The following is a 23,939-nucleotide window of genomic DNA, read 5'->3' as shown; positions in this document are numbered from 1 at the left end:
GAGTTAGCTGTCTCCCTGTCTGCTATAGCATAAACATCAGAGTCCTCTGTGGCACCTTAGAAACTGTTTATTATGAAAAAAGCATTTGGAAAGGCCACACATCTGTTGCCACCCTTTTGAATTCCATGGCCCCTTGTTTACAGACTTCCCCCTTCTATACCCATCTCTGATGTACGTAGCATAGAAATGGGAGACAGAGAGTTGCTCTTGATCAAGTCAGACCATGGTCCTGTTGGCCTTGTACTGTCTACACGAGGGGTGGGAAAATGGATTGCAATGGATCCTTTTCTCCCCTCCCCCCAAGGGTCAAGTTTGATAAGAGGGTGGGATTATCCAGTTGTCAATCACCTGATGTCAGGTGACCCATTTTTGAAATTAAATTGTTTAGGATGTGGCCCTCTGAAGCCCCAATAATCAGCTGGCCATTGGGGCTTCAAAATGCCATGCAGGCCTCTCTGCAGCCAGTGACAATCAGCTGATTATGCATACAGCTGTGCGGGTGCTGCTACAAAAATCCCTTTTGGCCCAGCTGGGTCTTTACCTGCCCCTCACCTGTATGGTAGGCTTTGTGGGCCAAATGGGGATGACTGGCAGACCTAATTAGGCTCATGGGCCTGAGGTTTCCCTCTGGTGGTCTACACGGACGCAGGAGGCCGCTCTCCAGGGTTTCAGACAGGAGTCTTCCTCCTGTGTGTAAATGCTGTGATTGAAACTGGGGGCCTTCTGCATGCTAACCACACACTCTGCCACTGAGCTACAGCCCCTCCCCTGAATAAATGCACCTATATCTCCCTCACTACCAATCAGCAAAGGGTAATATTGAATGCATCTGATGAATTGGGCTCTACAGAGTCGGACCTTCCATGTGACGGCATGAGACACACAGCTCAGGTGGCAGATGGGAGTGCCACAGACAAAAAGAGGGAAACCAGATCCCCAGGTTTTGAATAACTTTTGCCCAATTTTGAATTTACCATTCTTGGGCAAGGTCATTGAGCGAGTGGTGGCTAATCAGTTGTCGACACACTTGGATGAAACGGATTATTTGGATCCATACCAATCGGGTTTCAGGACTGGACATGGAACTGAAACAGCCTTGGTCGCTCTGGTTGATGATATGAGGAGGGCATTAGATAGGGGAGAATTCACCTTTCTTGTCCTCCTCGATCTCTCAGCGGCTTTTGATACTGTTGACCACAGTATCCTTCTACATCGCCTGGAGGGATTGGGAATAGGAGGCACTGTATTACGGTGGTTCCATTCCTTTCTCTCCGATAGGCATCAACAGGTAGCATTGGGGGAGGAGGTTTCAGACCCTTGGCCTCTCAATTGTGGTGTGCCACAGGGCTCTCTCCTCTCTCCTATGCTATTTAATATCTATATGAAGCCGCTGGGGGCAATCATTAGGAGATTTGGGCTGCAGTGTCACCAATATGCGGATGACACTCAGCTCTATCTCTCGTTTAAATCTTCGCCAGAGTTGGCTGTGGAGACCATGTCCAAGTGCCTGGAATCCGTGAGTGGATGGATGGGAAGGAACAGGTTGAAGCTGAATCCCGATAAGACTGAGGTGCTGCTTGTGGGAGACAAGGGAAGGTTGGGAGATGTTGACCTGATGTTCAATGGGGTGAGATTACCCCTAAAGGACCAGGTCCGCAGGTTGTTCTTGATTCCAAGCTGTCCATGGAGGCTCAGATTTCGGCAGTGAGCCGGGCAGCTTGGTATCAATTACACCTCATTCGTAGGCTGCAACCCTACCTGCCTGTTCATCAGCTCCCACTGGTAGTACATGCCCTGGTCACCTCTCGTTTTGACTACTGTAATGCGCTCTACGTGGGGTTACCCTTGAAAACGGTCCGGAAATTGCAACTTATACAAAATGCTGCGGCTCGACTACTCACAAATTGTCGCCGCCGGGAACACATCACCCCAGTGTTGTTCGATCTGCACTGGCTTCCAGTTATTTTCCGGGCTCAATTCAAGGTGTTGGTATTAACCTTTAAATCCCTACATGGTTTCGGCCCAGTTTACCTGATGGAGCACCTTCAGCGCCACCAATTATGCCGCCTGACAAGATCAGCCACTCAGGGCCTTCTCTCAGTCCCACCAACTAAAACAGCTAGGTTGGTGGGGACTAGAGAGAGGGCATTTTCAGTGGCGGCCCCCATTCTCTGGAACTCCCTCCCGTACGATCTTTGGCATGCCCCTTCCCTGAACGTATTCCGCAAAGCCTTGAAGACCTGGCTCTTCAGACAGGCCTTTGGGACTTCCGGGGAGGGTTAATTTTTAGGACTAATTGCCTATTATTCTGAACTGTTACTATTTCACTGTCATATTAATAACATATTGTATTTTATGTGTATTTTATTGTGATGCATTATTGCAATTGAATTGTACGTTGCCTAGAGTGGCCATTGGCCAGATAGGCGACACATAAATTAAATTATTATTATTATTATTATTATTATTATTATTATTATTAAAACTCTCAAAGTGCCGAGCCAGGAAAGAGCCAAAAGTGAAAACTAAAGTGGTTTTATTGCTGCCCGGCTCGTGAAGTTTTTCAGTGAAGTTTTAGTTTGTATTATGTTGCATCCCAGTTGTCCCTTTTTCCTTACTGATTACAGCTCCTGTAGCCAGTGTTATTACGGACTTGTTCATTTTTAATAGATTAATGTAGAAACGTTTTATTATAGTATGTTTGAAAATTGATTTTAATGCTGTTTATATGTACACCTTCACAGATTGCCCTTGATAAAGGGTCTTTGTCACCCGAAACACGTCTGGCAGCAATAAAATCATTTTGTTCTCACTTTTGGCTGTCTGCTGACTAGGCACTTTGAGGGTTTTCCCCTTTTTTGTCTGCAATACTTTTGGGGTGCCTGCCTCGTCGCTTTCCCCTCTTGTTTAAATGGGAGGAGTGCCATATTGCGTGTCCTCCAACCACAGCCTACAGAGCTGGCCACCCCTCTGCCACAATTGATTGGCTGGCCACCCCAATTAGTCAGTCCAGCCAGTTGACCCAGCTGTCTTTCCGGCCACCCACCTGCTCACACTGCCTATGGCAGCACAAGCACTCCTGGCTTAGCTCTGAGGAAGGGGCCCTTCCTCAGAGTGAAGCATTGTGGGTTAGGTCATCCAGAGAGTGCCTCTGCTGTTGCTGCTTTGTGACGCTTTGAATACAGTTTATGGCAGAGTAAGAGAGGACCATGGAGTAGGAGGACAGCGGGGCTGGGGAGGGAGGAGGCAGGAGGAGGAAAGCCAGCATCAGTGGGAGTGAAAGGAGCGACAAAGGGAAGTGGCAGAGGAAGCTAGGCCAGTCTCTGGCAGTGCAAGGTCTTGTGCTGGCCCTGAGGCTCTAGACCTGGAAACTCATGACACAATAAAAGTTAAGACTTGATGGTGCTGTGCGACTGTTGTTTTTTTCATATAATAGTAACTACAGGTAAGATGATGTTTTTCAAACTTCATAAATTTGTATGTAGAAAAAAATATTGGTCTTGTAAACTCATCCCTTCGACTTTGGCCACACCACACATTTAAAGCACTATCATACCACTGTAAAAGTCATGGTTTCCCCTGAAACAATCTGGGAACTGTAGTTTGTTAAGGGTGCTAAGAGTTGTTAGGAGACTCCTGTTTGCTTCACAGAGCTACAATTGCCAGAGTGATTTAACAGTCAATCCCTCTCCCCAGTGAACTCTGAGAATGTCGTTCTGTGAGGGGAACAGGGGTATCCTAACAACTCCCAGCACCGTTAACATACTGTAGTTCCCAGGATGCTTTGGGGGAAGCCATGATTGTTTAAAGTGGCATAATAGTGTTTTAAGTGTATGGTGTGGATGTGGCCCCTTGCCCATTAGCACTGTCCTCTCTTGTTTGGTCATGCATCTTTTTATTTATTTTTTTAAAAGGTATGAAGCATGATATAACGTAAATGCCTGAACAGCGTTTTCTACACAGAGATTATTGCTGTGGAGGTGAAAATGTAATGCACAAAGATGGCTTTGAATTCTTCTCTGCAGGAATAGGGATGTCAGGGGGAGAGGGTAACTATAGCATGAAGTTTGATTCAGCACTTTAATGGCAGGTTTATGATGCTGATCTACATTTTCAGACTTTCTGCCCAGGCAGTGGGGAGTAGGCAATCATGGACAGGATTTCATCAATTGAAAGGTCACATCTTTTAAGCAGGTTAACAAAAGGTACACATGGAGGGGATCCATTTCACAAAAAGAAACGTATTTGAACAAGAATACACCCCAACAGATGCCCTAGTTTCTGCATGGAAAATCGTTCAACCTCCTAGCGATAGAAGTGTTGTTGTTTTTACATGTTGCTGTCCTCGGATCAGTATCTGCATTAATAAAGCAAAATAAGCAGTTTTTAAAAGGGGGGGGAAGGCTGATTAGGCCTAATTCCAGAGCTCAGAGATTTAAAAAAGAGACCTTTGATAGACAGCAGTATCTCTACTTCTTGCTTACTTATTGTCATACATCACCACACAAAAAGGGAATGCTGAAAAACTCCAGCTTATTATCTTATATGGCACTTCTGCTGCCGCCTTCCATTTGGTGGTATGGACCCTGTGCAGACAAAGAAATGCTTTCTGTAACATGCACCAAGTGAGAACAGATGGCCACTTAACGGCATGGTCACTCCTTAAAAATGTACCACACAGTGGTTCTAACCACAGGGAACCCTTCAGCCTTGCCATACATTGATTGATATAATGCTTCTCCTTTAGCCCTCTTCCTCCTCGTTCTGGACTGCTAATGCCTTGGTCTCAGGATCACCCAGATACTACAGGCGACCAAATCCCCACTTGGCTAGGACTGTCAGATGGGATGGGTGACTAGCATATACTGAGCGCAGTGGAGACTGATGGCTCCGATGTCAGTGGGGCAGTGAATCTGCACTGGGTTTTAGTCCAACCTTTCAAGGAGCTGTCCAGGGTGCTGCCTTGGACAGCTCCTTGAAAGTTCAGACTAAAACCTGGAACAGATTCACTGCCCCACTTATACTGGAGCCACCAGTCTCCACTGACTGAGTGGCTGGCTGTTTTCACATGATGTTTTTGTTGTTTAGTCACTAGGCTTGGGCTGGAAGGAATGTTATCTAGATTTAACAAGGTACGTTGTGTGTCTGCAAAGGGCAGCCAATCATACATTGGTTAGCCAAACATTGCTGCGAGTAGCCAATAAAGGTCCATTTCCAGCTGTCCACTCTACGGAGGCAAAATAAGTATATCCCTTTAGGTCCCTGCAACTGGGTGAAGGGCTTTTACAGACAGGAGCAGTACCGGAATGGCTCCTCTGGTGGAGTGCAGCTGCAGCAATAGCCTCCCAGGAAGGGTGAGGCAGTGGTGAGGTCAGGGCCACTGGGTGCACCAGCAGGAGCACTGTGCGCAGCCTCAACTCTCACCACTTTGCCCTTCACCACCCCAGTCAGCTGCAGCAATGCCATGGCCAGGCAGCTACTGCTTCAGCTCTGCCTCACTGGGTGAAACGCTCCTGAAGTAGTGAGCAGGGACAGGGATGACCTAAGACATTTTAGTTCCTTAGGTAAAGGACAAGATCCCCCCCCCCCGTTTCATGTCGAATGGATTGGCTGTTGAATCTTACTTCAACCCTGGTGGCAGGACAGCATCCTCCATTGCAACTGAGGGCTGTGTCCTAGCTTAGAGATGCAGGCACACATAGCTCTGCTGTCCCAGCTAACTCACTCTGCCTAATGATAGGAGTGGCCCCGAGGAAAGCTGTCTGTTTATGGCAGCTTCTCCCAATCCACAACACTGGTCCTGCAGCCAACACAAAATACGATCTAACACCATTTTGAAAGAGATCATCTTCACCTCCGTATGTTGCTGGTTGCTTAAAAACTTTATCACTCCGGTGTTAAGAGTATTCTGGCAGCTTTCTCTGATGGTCATCAGAATTAAATTTCTGGTTGCTGCTGGCAACCTGGTTACTGTCTTTAGGGACCCTTGCAGATGAGATTAGGCATGTTATCTTTGAAAACAAGACAGTGGCTGATGGAGATGAGAGTACAATTGATTCAACAGCTAGCATCTGGATGCTGCAATGAAGGCCTCTATAACAGGCCCTTCCCTATAATGTACAACAGGCACCTGTCCCATCTGTTTAGTATCACAAAACCTATCAGATAAATTTCAGAGCAGCTGGTTTTGATTTTTTAAAATGGATTTTAAGGATGGATTCTGCTCTGTGAGTGGTGGGTGATTAGAAACAATGTCTCTCATTTCTCCTATAGATGAGTAGTCAGGAATATAGGAAGTTGCGATACAGTGACTTAGGCCATTTCTCCATCTATCTCAGTATTGTTTACATTGACTAGCAGTGGCTCCCAGGTTGCAGACTAGGGTACTTCCCAGATCTACCTTGAGATGCCAGGGATTGAACCTGGGACCTTCTGCATGCAAAGCAGATGCTCTGCCACTGACCTATGGCCCTTCCCATAGTCCTGTGTTCAGAAAGCCCCTCACTTAGGGCTGTTTCACACATCCATGGTCATTCCTTGATGACTGCACATGGCTTGTATGTGCAAATGAGCCAACACAGGGACACCACCAACTGGATGTTCATGTCAGCTCAGGTGAAATGAATGCTTTCCAACGGACTCAGTCCTCCAGGAGTTCAACTGCCAGTCATTGAACATGTGGCCATCAAGATAAGAAAATGTGTGGGGCTTTCCCTCGGTAGAGTCTGCTCGAGGATCAGCTCAGGAGGAAGTGACCCACTTTAAGCAACACCATGGGGAGGGAGGAGAAATAGATGTAAGCAGATATTCGTGTCTGAATGGTACAGAAACTTGTTAAAGAGTTATTCCTATCCAGGGAGGGGGCAAGGACATCATTTGGGCTCCACGTCACACAGCAAAATGTCTCAGGCTGTGTCCACACCATACATTTAAAGCAGAGCTTGGAAAAGTTACTTTTTTGAACTATAACTCCCATCAGCCCAATCCAGTGGCCATGCTGGCTGGGGCTGATGGAAATTGTAGTTCAAAAAAAGTAACTTTTCCAAGCTCTGATTTAAAGGACATTACTTCCCCCAAATAATCCTTTTGCTTGTTAAAGGTGCTGAGAATTGTACCTCTGTGAGGGGTACAAGGATGCTTGTGTGTGTGTGTGTGTTATGTCCTTCAACTGTATAGCTCAGTTTTGGAATTCCCAATGATATGCATATCTCACCGTTAACCGACATTGACCCTTAACATAAGACGAGCTTATCTAGTTCAGCATCCTGTTCTCACAGTGGCCAACCAGTTGCCCATGGGAAATCCGCAAGCAGGACCTGAGCACAAGAGCACTCTCCCCTCCTGCAGTTTCCAGCAACTGGCATTTGGAAACATATTGCCTCCACCTATGGACGCAGAGCATAGCCATTGCGGCTACTAGCCACTGATAGCCTTATCTTCTGTGAATTTGTCTAATCCTTTTTTAAAGCCATCGAAGTTGGTGTAACTACCCTTCTGTAACTTAACCCATTAGATGCAGAGGGCAGGACTAAACCTAATGGCTCAAGTTACAGGAGGATCGATTTTGGTTGAACCTTAGGAATGAAATCTTAGCGGTAAGAGCAGTTTGATAAGGAAGCCCAAAGGGTGATGGAGGTCTTTAAACAGAGGCTGAACAGCTGGGATACTCAAGGTTCTGCATTTCCTGCCCTGAGCAGAGGGTTGGATTCGATGGCTTACAAGGCCCCCTCCAGCTCTTTGATTCAAACATTCCATTGTGCAATTCTGAGCGTGCACGTGGCCAAAGATGGCTCACTGCTGCTCCCATGTCGGGGGAGAGCACTGTACGAACCAGCCCTTAGTCAAAACTGAAGAAGACTGCATGCTGAGCCTCGCACCTGCTGAGCATGGCATTCTCAAAATAGCAGTTCTTGTAGCGCTGGAGTGTTTACGCACACCTCATTCTAGACTCTAAAGGGATACAAAAGAAATGATAACTCGTGGCAGAGCATCCAATTACTGCTACTTCATACCCTCTCTGAAGTATTTCAATTCTAGGAAGTCAGTACTATCAGCCTTTTCATAAGAGCCAGCTGAGGCAGGAATTCTGGGCAACAGTACCCCCCTCTTTTCCCCTACCCCATCTCTGCTGCTGTAGGGGATATGTCAGAATGGTGGCGGGGGACGACGACAAGGGGAAACCATAACAAATCATATCTATAAAGGAACATTAGCAACGGACCGGCACAAAAGGTAAATCCTTCACACAGAGGTTCACATGGAACTATATTTGGCATTCTTCGTTAAAGGCTTGTGTTGTGGATTTTGGCTCTCTTTGACCAGCAATGAAATACAACTGTGCATAGAGCTTGCTGGATCACATGAAAATTAACACAATCTCCTTGATCCAGAGCTCTGTTTTGGCTGTTGGAGCTCAAGGTCGCACCTGAAGCTCCTACCTGCAATCTGATCTGGAGAAACCCAGACCACTAAGGCAAAGGGACATGGCTCTCAATGGCACGTGAGCAATTGCCAGCAATGTAGAGGCTTCAGGCCAGGACTACCCCTTTAAGAGCTCTCCACGCTTCGGGAAGGGGATGGAGGCTGGAATGGAGTGACTGGCCTAAGAGGGATAAAAGGATTTAGTTTAGCTGGCAACTTTGTCAGAGCATTTTGTTTATTAGATACCAACATGATTGTAGAGCCTCACCACATGTGAAAGGATGAGGTTGTGTGGCAAATGGCCCCCAGGCCACTGCTCTAAAAGCAGAGTGACCTCAAGAAGCTATTTTATGTGACAGCCATCTCATGATGGGTTTGTTATCTCACCGTTTGGCTCCCAATTGTGGGCAATTGCCTCTAGCGATTTGATGGTGACCTGTGGTGGCTGATTACAGAATGATAACGATGCACTTCTACCCAAAAGATAAATGCAGTTATCAAGTGAAGAACGTCCAAGTGTGAACTCACCCAAGTATAACAAGCCACTGTTCTGAATAGACAGCATGCAACAGACATTTTGCACATGGTAAAGGGGCAGTGCAGAATACTAGAAAGAAAATTTAAGAAAATGTACAGATGCTCTTTTTAACTTTTGTGACTTTGGTTACATCCACACCATGTATTTAAAGCACTATGATGCCACTTTAAACAGTCATGGCTTCCTTCAAAGAATCCTGGGAACTAATTTGTTAAGGATGCTGTGAGTTATAAGTCCCCTATTCCCCTCACAGAGCTACAATTCCCAGAGTGGTTTAACCCTCATCCCAGGGAACTCTGGGAATTGTAGTTCTGCGAGGGGTCTCCTAACAACTCTCATCACCCTTCACAAACTCTTGTTCCCAGGATTCTTTAGGGGAAGCCATGACTGTTTAAAGTGGTATGATACTGCTTTAAATGTATAGTGTGGATGTTGCTTTCAAAGTAAACATGGATGCGTCAACATATCAATGATCATTGCACATGTGATTAAAAAGACTGAAGAAGAAATTAGATTTTTAGGAAGGAGAAGCATATTTTTAAAAGAATATATGAATATACTTTGTTCATCATACTATAGCTATCTCACATGCAAAACTAGTAACCGTTGCCCATGCAGGCAAATGACTATGGCTAGTCCTCTCACTGCTGACCTCTTGTACTAATCAATGTGGATTTGTGCCAACATATCCAGATAAGGAAAAAGCCTGGATTTTTAATCTATTTTGCTTTTTTGTTGAAGCAATATTTTTTGCAATATTATTATTTTGTATCCTGGATGTTGTTTGGTTTCTTTATTATTTGTTTGTTTTGTTTTTTGATTTATTGTATTTATTGTATTTATACATTGCTTGTTTTTATCTTTTTGTACACCGCCCAGAGAGCCTTCGGGCTTAGGGTGGTATATAAATTAAATTAAATTAAATAAATAAATAAATAAATAATATTTGGCCCAGCAACTGCCGATAGCAAAATTGTAAGGTGCAAAACCATAATATTAGAAACACACCAGAAATCTCTGTTCTGACCAGCATCTGTAAATAAAGTGCTTTGAGCACTTAGGACTTGTCATTGGATTATTTGATCAATACTGAAATGTTCTGCAGGAAATTCCCACCTATTCCAATTTTTTTGGTTCAACCTTCAGAGGTTCTTTTGCCTTTTAAAGTTGCAGGTATTTGGGGGCATGATGGAGCTGAATTTAAGCACTTCTGAGTTTCTAGCCCAGTGCAGACTCAACATTCCCAGTCTTCTGTTTATGGCTAGGGGAAGGGGAGGGTGCTCATCGTTCATTCTTCCTTTGCAAATTATTTGCTCCCTTCCTGGGTTAGTCTTAACTATGATGCAGCTTTTTGCATGGACTAGTACTAACCATGACAAATGGTAATCAGGGTAAATTTTAACCAGGGTTGGCAAGCCAGTTTCTAAACCTGATTTAAAGATAAACCACATGTGGGCAGATATAACACTCCATGGTCGGAGGCAGTATGCTGTGATATACCAGTTGCTGGAAACTGCAGGAGGGGACAGTGCTCTTGTGCTTAGGTCTTGTTTACAGGCTTCCCACAGGCCTCTGGTTCACCCCTGTGAGAACAGGATGCTGGACTAGATGGGCCATTGGCCTGATCCAGCAGGGCTCTTATGTTCTTACTACATGAGTGTTAAACCAAACTAAAGAAAAGAGGGTGGTATCCATGCAGGAAAGAAAAGAGAGGAGGGGAGGGAATGCTTACTATGTATCTGAACACTAGTGGTATACCTGCACCGGTCCTCATTGACATCACAGTCAAAAAGTTAAGTGCCTGTTTAAACCTTTTCCACTGAAAACAAGGGGATTCAGAAATGCTGAAAAGCTCAGTTGTGCTCTTTGCACACTAATCAGTTGGTTCATTACCTAGTAATCTAGTTTTGTTTTGTTTTAAAAAAGAGAGAGATCTAAAACTGAAAGTGCAGATTGCGTTTATTCTCTGCATGGATGGTCCTCAGTAAGGTCACGCAAGTACTTAACACACCAACCAAATAGTTCCTACATTCAAATCACATTCAGGTCAGTGAAATGTTAATTCTCCTATACAAACAAACAAAAAATGATAATAATTAAAAACAACCAAAAAAGACAAGTCAGCAAGAAGAAAAAAAACCAAACTAATTCTAAGTTAACAATGGCAGAATGCTACCAAGACAACGCCATAGAAACCTCACTGAAGCAGGAGTTAAATTCAGGCTACTTCTTAGCAAAGCTCATCACAGACTTTGAAAAATATTGTTGTTTTCTTTAAACTTTGGATTTGGGAGTCAGATTTTCCAGTGTGATGCGTCATTCATAAATGCTAATGCAGAAGCATAACAACCCCACCTGGTAGGATAAAATATATTTTAATTCCTCTGAAAATTACTGCTGACTGACACCCATTTGCTGGTGATCGGCTTCTGCCTCTTCTTCTTCCACATCCGCATTATATTCTTCAAATGCATCATCATCTACGTCTGGAAGCCCCAATAGCTATTTATAGAGAAGAAAATAAAACTGTCAGCATAACATAAAAGGGCAAAAAACTAGGCAATATCACTGACCTTCTAAGTTCATGACCAAGCTTAGGGAGTGTTTATTGGTAGCACCCCACAAATCCATTTAAAATCAGGGGAAGGACTGTAGCTCAGTGGCTTGTAGCCACTGAGGACTGATTCTCACATCAAGCAGCTGTTGACCTGGGTTTGCTCCTAAGATCTCCTTGTCAAGGAGATGCAGCCAGTTCCCGATACCTGCGTGAGTATGCATCCATAGGATATTTCAGTTTGTAAGCACCTCTGTTCCATTTAGCTTCCATAAATCTTTGATGTTTATAATAGGAACACAAGAAGCTGCCTTTTACCGAGTCAGACCATTGGTCCATCTAACTCAGTATAGTCTACACTGATGGCAGACAGGATTTTCCCCTAGCCCTACTTGAAGATGCTGGGGATTGAACCTGGGACCGTCTGCATGCAAAGCAGATGCTCTACCACTGAGCTACAATCCTTCCCCCCAAAAAGTCATGTGTTATACTAGATGGGGAGGATGAGAGGAGTATGGAATAGGGAGATCTCTGGCTGATTCCTGGGCTCAGCCAGGGATACAATGATTGAAGTCTGTGACTCCGGCTCAGCCAGAGATACGCTGGCATAAGTCCTCCATTTTGGCTGATCCAAGGCTGGGTAAGTCCCAAAAAAGGGGTTTTCTGGGACAGGAAGGGGGAGACTTACCCCTATTCCAAACTCTGTTTAGCTCGGTCACATGACCTAGAAACCCAGCAGGAGTTACACTGGCAAAAACTGTGGTGAAAGTCAGACTCTATTTTAAAGCCTTGTTTTCCATCTGCCAGGCTCAGGTCAACTCAGCTGCCAGCAGCCCCACTCAAGAGTTTGGAACAGGGGTACGTTACATCGGCATAACTGACCCCAGCGTATATTATGCTGGCTTCCTGTGGTTTGGATTGCTCTGTTCGATACCAGGCCGGGCCCTGAGCACCCGGGGAACCATTGGCAGTATTGGGCTAGTATTGTACTGTCTGCCTATACACACACACTTCTTCAGCAATAAAACATCTTTATAATACAATCTCAATAATCATAAAGAGATAATATATTCAAGTATTTATATTAATGTTGTAAAGCATGTTTGTATTGGAAACATGTAACTTCATATGGGGCATATATTACCTCTTTACAGTTATTGAAATTGTATTATAAAGATGTTTTATTGCTGAAGAAGCACGAGCTGCGAAAGAGGATTATACCAGGATCCTGTAAAGATTTACATTCACAACAAGATCCACGTTCACATCTCTGTATAAAGCGTCTATCAATAATGTGGTGTTCACACAATTGTATGCAGCATATTTTAATTTTTGTTTGTGTATTTCATCAGCCTTTTCTAAATATTAATTCAGCATTTGTTTATTGTTCCTCATAAATTATACATTTGTGCATATAATATTTCTCCAGTTGTGTGCTTGTTAACATTGGTGATTTAGTTTCACATATAACTCTGGTGCCTTAGTTTGTGTTGTTACTAGCTGGCAAGTTTCCAGGCGGTCTTTCTAGTAGAAGCAGCTCACCGAATAGGGCAGAGCTGCTACGCTAGCTACCTGGCAGGTGCATTGCTGTGGCTTGCCAGGATGGAGAGGGGAGGGACAAGTAGATTGGCGTAGTGTAAACGTACCGGCAGGAGCACCAGATTGCCTCCACTGGTGCATTAGCACTGTGCTGTGCTAACCTCCCCCACTGCTTTGCCCTTCTCCCTCTCGGTAAGGGAAAGTGACCCACCTGCCAGGAATCTAGAAGACCTTCCTGGGGAGCCGCTTCTGGTTGCCATGCTGGCTGCAGAAGTGTGTAAGCCCCCTCTTCTGTGCACAGCAAGGTACAGGTACTAGCCTTTGAGCAGGTAGTTTAAAAAAAGTCTTCTACCAAAGGAGGATGAGTGGAACTGAGAGATGGGCTTCTCTTCCTTCACAGGCAGCGAGAAAACCAAGCAGATAGGGACAGGAGGGAGAGAAATCCACTCCTTCTCCTCTTCCTTCAGCCCATTCATCCGCCTGCACTTACTTGCAAAGAATTTCTGGTTGCCTGTAGCTACCAGACAAGCTGTTAAATACAAGGCTGTATTCAAAGCAGGATAAAAAGGGGATGCAAGGGCAATGCTCCCTTGCTCTCCTTAAATGGCACCGCTGCCCATCAACATCTACAGAATTTACCTCCAAATAAGTGTTCTTAGAACTGTGATCAGAGTCATTCAATCATCAGGTTAGAAATGATCCTAGATGATATAATCCAACTCCTACAGTGTCTGTGGGTCATCTAACCCAACCCCTAAAATATCAGGATTACCTAGAGTTAAACCATTCCTGAGAGATGCAGATTTGGGGCCAGTTCTTGCGTTACCAATATGGTACAGATAGTGAGGGACTCCAGCTGCCATCTATTCCAGCCAGCATGGCCAACAGTCAGCAGCATCTGGAGGGCAACCAACCATGTTGGCCATCCCTATGATTCAGGACTAGTGTGATTGTTGCTCCCTCCATGCTTCCACCTCATATCACTCCAGTAATGTTAAAAAGAGATCATATGACAGGTCACATGACAGGGTCTGACAACAGAATTCCTTTCTATGGCTGTGCGCTTCTGGAGAGGAAGCCACTATGAAAAGTAACTACAGTTGTCATCCCTGCCAGTATGATCTTCCTGGTTTTATCATTACTAGGAACAGCACAGGTTATAGCAAGGATGGGGAACTTGTGACCCTCCAGATGTTGGGCTCCAAGTCCCAGTAGCCTCAGCCAGCATGGCTGAAGTTCGGGGATGATGGGAGCTGGATTCCAACAGGCTCCTCTTCCCTGTGACAGAGAAACAGCTAACCTGCGTCTTCTGCAGTGTAACATGCAACGTTTTTCTGTTTGCATGGGAAGAGAATATACCTCAGTATATTGTGAAATGTCACAGCAGAGGTGCCAGGAAATAAACTCTACAACAGAGTCCACAGGCATGGCCAACTGCTTTATAGTTCTCTATAGCATTTCAAAATTAAAAACATACACACAGATATCATTTCTCAGATAGGCAGGGGAAGCCTTTTGGTTTGCTTCCTGTCCCAAATGGGATTCTGTTTGGAAAATGGGAGAACTAGAAAAGTGGAAAAATAAAGTGAGGCTGTTCAAAATAAACATCTAGTTGTTGTTTGTTGTTATGTGCCTTCAAGTCGATTATGACTTATGGTGACCCTATGAATCTTTTTTTGGATATATTCATAGGGTTTTCATGGTAAGAGGTATTCAGAGGTGGTTCACCATTGCCTTCCTCTAAGCCTACAGCACCTGGTATTCCCAGGCGGTCTTCCATCCAGGTACTAACCAGGCCTGACCCTGCTTAGCTTCTGAGATCAGACGAGATCAGGCATGTTCAGGGTAGTATGGCTGTAGGCTAAACATCTAGTTACACACGTTTCAAGAGAAACTATAGGAAATGAATACAGAGGAGTGTTGCATTTGCCATCTGGAGTGTCACAAACCAAACTACTAACACAATTAAGCCAAAGCAAAACAAGCACCTACAGGTCTGAATGATTTGAAGACTTTTTCCAGTATTTCATGCAGCGTCTTTTTACCACAGGAAGAGATGTAGTCCTGCGCCAACTGCAGGAAGGGCAAGCAGTCCTCGCTTTCACTCCAGACATGCTAAAAAAAAGTCAAGACGCAACAAAATCAAGGTTAATCGTGCATGCATGCAGTGGGTGTTTTTGAAAAACCCTGAAAGGGGGAGGATAGGGAGAGATTCTGGAGTTGTATCTCTAGAAACCTGTGGGGAGGAACAGGTTAAAACCCAGAGGCCTTAACTCAGTGGAGCCCCCCATCTTAACTCTCTGCTGTGTGGAGGCTGTGTAGTTGCACACGTCCTATCTCTGCCGTAGACTCAGGGCTCTAGCAATAATAAGATGGTCTCTTGCCCTTAGGCTCACAATCTAAAAAGGGATGACACAAAGGGAAAAGTGACGGAGAAGGTGGAGGGAAAAAAGGAAGCTCAAGCACTAGATCATAGTTACAGAGTTGTTATAGGGTCTCCAGACTGTCAGTATTTGCGGGGAGGGATTCAAGTGCATACTGGCACTTAAGGTTTGTGCATTTAAAGTGAACTAAAACACTCTTCTCACCTTAGTGCACGGATGCTGAACCTCCAGTCCTGCCTAGCACAGGTCCTAATTTGGCCCACAAGGCAATTTTCCCCAGACCACACCCACCTGACCCACACCTGATGTCATATGTGACATCAGGTGTGGGGTAGGTAGAGGTGCAGCTGCATCAGCTCCATGACTGAGTTCCCCATGGAGAACTCAATCATGCAGCCAAACCCTGCAGAATGCAGGCTTGAAGTCATTGCCTGTTGGATGATAGGCAGTGACTTCAAGTCTACAGATGAACAGTGTCAAGCCCTGTATGTTGCTACGACATCACGTGATTGACCACCCACATGTCAGATTTGGCCTGTGAGGAAGAAGGGAGAAAAGGATGCGGCCGTCTGGCTGGTTCAAGTTCCCAACTTCTGTCCTAGCTAGAGATGTGTAGGCCCAGAAAAAAAAATTGAAAACTTTTTTTGGGGAAACATCCCCCCCCATTTTTCTGTTTTTTCCCCCAGGGCTTCACATCTCTAGGCCTACCTTTACTTAAAGAAACAACAGCTGGACTTTTTGCGGTTTGGAAACTGACAGGAAAAGGCACTGAAAATTGTGGGTTGAACGAACAATTAGGGGAAGATGTGCAAATGCACCACAATCAAATAAGGATGGCCTGCTCACTGTTGTATAGCCTCCCCACAAATTGATCAAAATGTCAGTAAGGACCAGACATGGCCCAACCACCGTGTAAGTGTTCTACAAGCAAAATCAGGATGAATGCTGAATTAACAAGTCGTCTGGAGAAGCCCATCGTGACCAGCTGGAATGGAAGTAGTTCAAGGAGAGGAGGAGCCCAAAGTTGGTGGTCTCTTAGCACAGCTAATGGAGTGCCCCCCCCGCTTCCCTTCTCTGTCTCTGCTATAGCCTGATGGGAGGGGCTGCTGCCATGCGACAGACAAAGAAAGGAAGGCCCAATAGACCTTGTCTTTCAGCAAAGCAGACGGTAAACTTGCTTCTGTTCTCTCCTCATACATTACAGAGCACACCAAAAAGTGTTCAGGTTGTGGTTTTTTGCACTTCTGGGGTGAATTTGTACATACTTCCCCTATGCAGTGCAGTGCAGAAGCTCCAGCCTCAGTCCTGTTGTCCACATTCCCTCCAATGTGATAATCAGATCTGCGGATGAGCAACACAGTGCATGTGTGAGGGTGGATGGGGAGAGACCAGGGTGGGTGGCAGAGGCTGGCTCTGATGGGCACTTGCTGAAGCCTCACCCCACAAAAGGGAATCCACTGCCAAGCCCTGGAGCCCTCCTGCTGCTGCTCCTTGCTCTCACTGACCGCTCACTTGACCTCTGGGAACAAGCGACTGAAGAGCAGAAGCCTCTGCTTGCCTCTCCCTCTAACTCAGTGTCCTTCAACCTTGGGTCCCCAGATGGTGTTGGACTATGACTGCATCCTCTCAGGCCACTGGCGATGAGGGGAGCTGTAGTTCAACATTTGGGGACCCAAGGTTGAGGGACACCACTTGTTATATCAATTGGGCCCTGACAAAAAGGGCAAGCAAATGGGTAGTGGTGAGGCAGAGGGGGACTCACTTAGGATCCCCAAAATTTGCAGGTTGCACTGGACGATGATTAAGATGTGAACAGACAGCAATTCCCCACCCACCCCACCCCAGAACCTCCATGACAGCTCCAGTGCTTTGGATTATACATGCTTGAATTTTTACTCGCCTTACAAGGCATAGTATACCATTCAGCTACCACACACACACACACACACACACTTTTATTCCCTATGGAACTCTACAGTTCAGATATATCTAATATCCAATGTGTCTGGAACAACACACGGCTACACTATTGATCTAGCCACATCTACAGTCATTCTGAGCAAAGAAGCAGGATGTTAATTAGAGGAAACACTTAATTAGGTTACAAAGTAACTTGTTGGTAAGGATTCAAGATTCAGAGGGATAAAGCAGAGCCAACATGGATAGGTGCTGGACTAGGACTCTGCAGATCAGAGTTCAAATCCCCACTCATCCATTAAGCTTTCTGGGTGACCTTGAGCCAATCACTGTCTCTCAGCCTAACTTACTTCACAGGGTTGCTGTAAAGATAAAACAGGAGAAGGTGGGAGGCATGTGCCCCATTTGGAGGAAGGTTGAAGAAAAAATGTAATTAATGTTTATGAAAAAAATTGCCCCCCTTCGAAATAGAAGTAAAGTATGTCATATGTATCCAATGCCATTTGCCCCTCACAGAACCCTTCAAGGAGAACAGAAAAGGCAAAATAGAGTGACCACTATATTGGCAAAAGTAGAAGATTCATTTTGTAAATGCTCCAGGTACGTCAGATGAATTCAGATTTGTTGTTTGTCCCTGTTGGATGATGTCCCCTTAGAACAGGGCTGGGGAATCTGTGGCCCTCCAGATGCTATTGGACTCCATCAGATCCCAGCCAGCATGACCAATGGTCAGAGATGATCAACAGATAATGTTATGGTTCAACAACATCTGGAGGGCCATAGGTTCCCCACACCTGCCTTGGAACACAGATGCAGAAGGTTTTGATAACACATATTTGGAATAATATCTGTTCTTTGTGAAACACAACTGCAATGACCTGAAAATCAGGAATTGCCATTTTCATTATAGATCTTATCTACTGAAATAAAATAAAAGCTTTAAAAATAAGAAGCAGCTTGAATTTCTTCTTTTCCTAGTTATCTCCAGTTCTCTGATATGAGTCGCTGATGTGGGGGCATGCTTAGGCCCATGGAGGCCCATCACTTCCAGATTCTCCGCTTTCATTTTTTAAAAAGAGTAAGTTTCTAGCTGAAGAACCCGAGATATGAAGCAAAATCTACAGGCACTATTCTTCTCATTTTGGGGGGTGATAAACTAGCCTGCTCTCCCCATTTCCATATTTTACTTTGCCCACTCCCCCTAGAAAAATTTCTGTGGATGTTCATTCTTAGGCCTAGTTCACATAAACTGCAGATGAGATGGTAAAACTGCTGCTCCTGGATTGTACCACTTCAGAATGTAGGTATGTATGTGGGGAGGTGCTCCTTCTGCACACAGAAAACAAGATGATGGGGGGGGGAGAAAGAGCCTTTGGTTTGTTGTATGGAAAACTTTCAACCATGTGATTCTGCCACCAGTAGCGTGAAGCAGTATAGTCCAGTAATCTCATCTGCTATTTGTATGAACTATAGCCTTCCTGCTTCTCCACGTTAGCATAGACGAAAGCAATTCTCAGACTGTGTTCTCTGGAATAATCTCACCTAAGTATAAGGACATTTCTACATATGATAGTAAAAGCCTCCGCCCGTTAGCCTCTTGCATGCTAGTTGTGTGCATGTTGTTAATGTATAGCAGAAAGTGAAAGACAGCTATTCTTACATCAAATGTATATTCCAGCCAATTTCTAATTTTATATTTGCATCACAGATGTGGGAAATTAAAAATGTATGCATGCATGCATTTCTTGGATTTATGCCCCACACCTTTCATGCCACCTTGTAAGCTTCCCTGGAGACACCAGTCTGAAAACAGAATAAACGACTCATCAATACAAGAACAGAACAATGCAGCATCAAATCACCAACCATGATCAATAAAACCCTCCAAAACACAGCTTAAAAGAGTTGTAAGGCTTAAAAAGGAAAACTAAAAATAATTTGCCTGGCACTGGAATGGTAACAAGACGGGTGCCAGACAAACCTCCCTGGGTACTTTTAGCATGTTAAAAGACTTAAAGGCGCCATATCAGGAACCACAATTGGTTTGTCTAGCCCAGGATTGTCTACCCTAATCGGCACTGGCTCTTCCCAGTCTCAGGTAAGGTCTCTTCTTGTCACATGCTACCTGATCCTCTTAACTGCAGACACCAGGAACTGAATCTGGGGCTTTCTGTAGGCAAAGCATGTGCTCTAACACTGAGCTACAGCCCTCACATTTAGTGAAATCTAAGGAGAAAGGTTTTACAGAACTACTGAAGACTAGCAGAGGTTAATTCAAGCAGCCATTTTTAACATAGAGGGTATATATGGTGAAGCCAGTAGCAGTTGACATTTTCAAGTGGATCGGTGCATATTGCAAAGCATCTTTCATGTGCATTGTGAAGGACTTGCACAGTTTGGAATTTTAATTGGAGTGGTTTGTATTATATGAACATGTTAACTTGCTATACCTGCTCTGCCCTGGCGCTCAAATGGGAAGGGGGAAATTCACTGAAGATACCAAGGTTGGCACATAGCCTGTGTGGAGCTTGGAATTAAAATTCCCCAAACTTCCTGGAGCCTATGATTTGCAGAGCACATAAAAGCTAGATCTGGTCAGTTTTTTTGTTTTCAAGGCAGATTCAAGGCGAAATCTTAAGAAGGCAGACACATACAGCTGAGCTGGAGAGCCTACGAATGGGTGAAGCCTAATGTAACTTTGCATCTTTAGGGGATTTGTATAGATGGGGAAGAGGATTGTATTTATTTCCCGTTTTATTTGTTCCTTTGCTCCATGGTAGGTTATGCTGGATTTCTGTAAATATCTGTATATGTAAATATTCTAATGCAATACTTAAAAAAAAAAAGAACCACCCATCTTATCTGAAATAATCTCCTATCTGTTTCATTCATAATCTTGTGGTCTCCAATTATTCACCACCCACACTTATAGTCAAGGTCACACTACTTGAGCTGATCTTGGGGCTGTTTGGTAGAAGGCAGCATGAGTAATAAACTTCCACCTGGTGGCAGCAAGAAGGACTCAGAAGCGTAGGGTGGGTGAACAGAAGGGTACAATCTTGTTTTAGCCAGGAATCCCTATGCCCTTGGATGGCATGGGATCCAGGGTGTGGCTGGGGTACCTTCACATGCATTAAGATGGTTCACCACCTCTTGACTTCAACCACATATCATAGGTTTTCCAAGATGCAGTAAGCTGCGATGTCAACAAGGGCTTTGGCATTCATGAAACTGGTCATTATTTTCAAAATTCGAATAGATGGTGGCTTCAATCCATAACTACCATCTTCATATCAGCATGCTAAACGTTTGCCTAAGGCAGCTGAAAACATTGGCCCTGTCTGTACCAAGGTTGTAAATCCTCCATAAGGAGGTTGCATTTGGCCTCCAAAAGGAGACAGATCTAAAGAGGATTAATTTCAAAGTCATTTCTAAAAGGTTTGTTATATAAGCACTTTTGTAAGGAGATTACTAATGATAGAAACATAAAATCATGTAGGTATAAATAGCTGCTTCTCTCTTAGAGAAAATCTGTTCTGTATTGCCCATGTCAACTTTATAGACCAGTTCATGCAATCCCCAGAAGAATAAAGAAGTAAAGATTTTTCTGGACTGCACCATCTCAGGCAGTTTTGGAGGATTTGCCTCCATGAACAACACTGTGTCATGGATAAGCTGAACACAGCTCCCTGATGTGCTATTTTTGTTTCTTCAGGGATTCCTCCCTTCCCAACAAGTACGACCCCCATTTGGCCTGAAGCAGTGCAATCTAGAAAAAGCTTTATCACTGGCAAAGCTTTATCACTTGATCCTACCGATTGCATAAACTGGCTCTAGGAAGGAAAGCAAGTAATTATGTGGGAAGCTGAGACAAAAATCTCAAGCCCATGTTCTGAAGAATTTTGATGTTGAACAATTTCAATATTAAATGTAACATGGCATGAACCCCAGATTTCAGTGCCAGGGCATCTGGGCATAATTCCTGGCCTTGCATATTTCAATTCAGGACAAATCAGATTACCTCTCTCTTCCTGTAAAGACAGGGAACGGGGCCAGAGGAGGACAAGTAGATTTAATCTTACTGAAGTGAAGAAGCATTTTCCAGTTTTTCATAAGGAAAACTATTTTTTATTAATACCTTATTTTGGGCTCCTTTGGGAGGAAGGACAGGATATAAATTTCATACATACATACATACATACATAAAAATATTAAAACCTCTCCGTTCATCAGCTACAACATACTAGTAAAATCAATTTCATGTCTCAAGCAAAGGCCAAACAAGTACAAAAAGAATATTACATAAAGATCATATCAAAGACCTCACCCAATACTATAAAAAAACCACCACAAAACATAATAAATGGCACCCAGGTCCAACTCCTAGATTACCATGATTTGAAGGTCAAGAGTGCCCTGCAGGGTCATGTCTTCCTTCTCCCTTCAGTCTTGATTATTCCCCTCCCATTTTTTGGAGCTAACATTTGCAATGGCATTTTTGCAAGCCATGGTTATATCCAACCACAGTTTTGCACCAAGGTTAGAAGTGGGTTTGCAAATTATGTAATGATGAACTATGCTTAGCTCTGAAAAGGGGAATTCATTATACAGGAGGAAGGAGGTGGAAAGTATGAGATCCCACAGACCACCTGATTTGCTAACCATGGTAAAGCAGTCAGAAGAGTCACATTGCACTGGGCCTGTCTATTTCAGAAGCAGATTAGGGCCTCTAATGTACCCCTCCAAAAGTGCCTTAATCATAACAATAGTCCATACTACATACAATGAAATTAAATTTATGGATTTTATTATAAATATATTTTAAACACTTACTCCTAGTCTGCTACCTGACCACCCAATAGCTACTAGTGGCTTAGTGACTTATGCCCCAAACTTAGGAATTAAAGTTTTCTCATAATTAATAATCAGGTGCCCTTTGGTACAACAGAAACCAATTTCTTTCAAGAGATGTATGTCTTCAGCCTAACAGAGCTGATGACAGTGAAGCCATATCATTAGCACACGGTAATACAGGTAAACCTTTTTTGGGCGAAAGTAGAGGAAGATAAATATTGACTGCAGCTGAGATGCCACTTTGCACCCACATAGAACCTGGGCTCTGTAAAACAGGAAATAATGAGATGTCATGGGACTTCATGGATTAGCACTGGGGTCCTTCTCCAAGATACGTAGCATAAATAGGGTGCTTTGACAAAGCGTTTTGCATACTTTAACTCAGTAATGTCCTACTGTGTTCTGTGCCCAGTGCAGGTCTGCACAAGACCAGCTATGGATACTCCTCTAGTGAAAGCTGTCAGATTTAATATTATATGTCAGGATGACAAACTGTGGGCCAGATCTGGCCTGCCAAACTACTACTAGTGATCCACCAGCCCCTAACAAAATTGAGCACCTCTCATCGTTTCTGCAAAAGTCACTCTTCTCCCTCTGGTTTGGTCCCTTTGCTATAAGTCTTACCAATCATGAAACAGGAAGGAGAACCGGTAGGACTTCCTAGCAGTGATCCTGTGCAAGGGGCAGGGCAGGTACCATGGAAAGGTAAGATTGGGAAGAATTGGCCCCAATGGAATGCTGGGGTCTCACCCCAGCACTGCGATGGGAAAATGGCTCCACAGTGTTCTATCACTAATCTCCTTCTCCAATCTCAGGGAGTCTTTTGAAGTCAAAAGGGTCTGCTGCCAGCATAGTGCTGGGAGCAGGGTCGTTTTCAATTTTCCAATCTTAGAAAGCCTTGTGGAGGATGGAAAAAACCCCTTAAAGACTCTGGTCCATGTCCTACATAAGCTAGGCTGCAATGGAAAGGGACCTGTATGTGTGGGAGGAAGAGATGTGTGCCTGCAGGTGTAAGAGTGTGCAAGCACACAAGAAAAAGAGGATGGGTGTGGTGTGAGTTTGCAAGTGTGCTATCATGCTCCTGTTAGAGGAGTCCTTGTCAGAGGAGCTGGTACTTTCTAAAGGGAACTATACAGAGGAATATGTAGGGTCATGCAGCAGTGAGGCCAAACCAGGGCCTTCAAGTTCCTTACAGCATCCTAGCTGCTACAGTCTCTGATAGACAGCCTAGGTCCAGAGGCAGAGAATGAGAGAGTGCCAATGCATAAAGGTGCAGGACGACACAGTGGCCAGCTGCCAGAGTGCCCGTCTGAAAGCCAAGACTCTTGAGGAAGCCATTACTCTTAATGGGCTGCTTGTGAAGAGTTGCTTCCTCAGAAGTAGATCCAACTCCTTAGATAGCTCCGACATCCAACAGCTAGGCCTAGGGCAGGGCTCAGAAGGCTCCTGGAGAAAAGCCTTCAGTCTGACAGGAAAGTTATTGAAACAACTTCTGTCCTTCAACCTCCTGACCAACTGGCCTTCCTACCTATTAACCTGACTTCCCTGTATGTATGACCTTGGCCTGTTACTGGACTTTGGGTCTCTTGCTGACCCACCCAAACTTGACCTCGGACTATAACCTGTCTTCATTCTCTGGTCCACCCTGTAAGTGGACTCTGACTCTTGGCATCCTGTATCCCCTGAAGCAGGACATGCATGTGTGCAGGGAAGTGTGGTCCCGATAGGAATG

General features: G+C 44.5%; 1 protein-coding gene and 1 non-coding gene across 2 annotated transcripts in view; both read right to left on the bottom strand.

Annotated features, from left to right (window-relative positions):
- Window positions 1-10,900: 10,900 nt before the first annotated feature.
- MTURN (maturin, neural progenitor differentiation regulator homolog) overlaps window positions 10,901-23,939 on the bottom strand; it is a 28,019-nt gene continuing 14,980 nt past the window's right edge. The window contains exons 2-3 of the mRNA XM_061586194.1: window positions 15,045-15,167; window positions 10,901-11,461 (exon numbers count right to left, since the gene is read on the bottom strand). Coding sequence (XP_061442178.1) covers window positions 11,351-11,461; window positions 15,045-15,167 — 234 coding nt within the window. The 3' untranslated portion in view covers window positions 10,901-11,350. The remainder of the gene's footprint in view (window positions 11,462-15,044; window positions 15,168-23,939) is intronic.
- Window positions 14,796-14,914, bottom strand: LOC133365731 (5S ribosomal RNA). Its single transcript, XR_009758312.1, has one exon. It is a non-coding gene; the product is annotated as a 5S ribosomal RNA (ribosomal RNA).

Source organism: Rhineura floridana, chromosome 10, assembly GCF_030035675.1.
Source record: "Rhineura floridana isolate rRhiFlo1 chromosome 10, rRhiFlo1.hap2, whole genome shotgun sequence".
In the NCBI taxonomy this organism is placed as follows: domain Eukaryota; kingdom Metazoa; phylum Chordata; class Lepidosauria; order Squamata; family Rhineuridae; genus Rhineura; species Rhineura floridana.
Note: the sequence above shows the minus strand (reverse complement) of the source record. Positions and strands in the feature narration are given on the sequence as shown.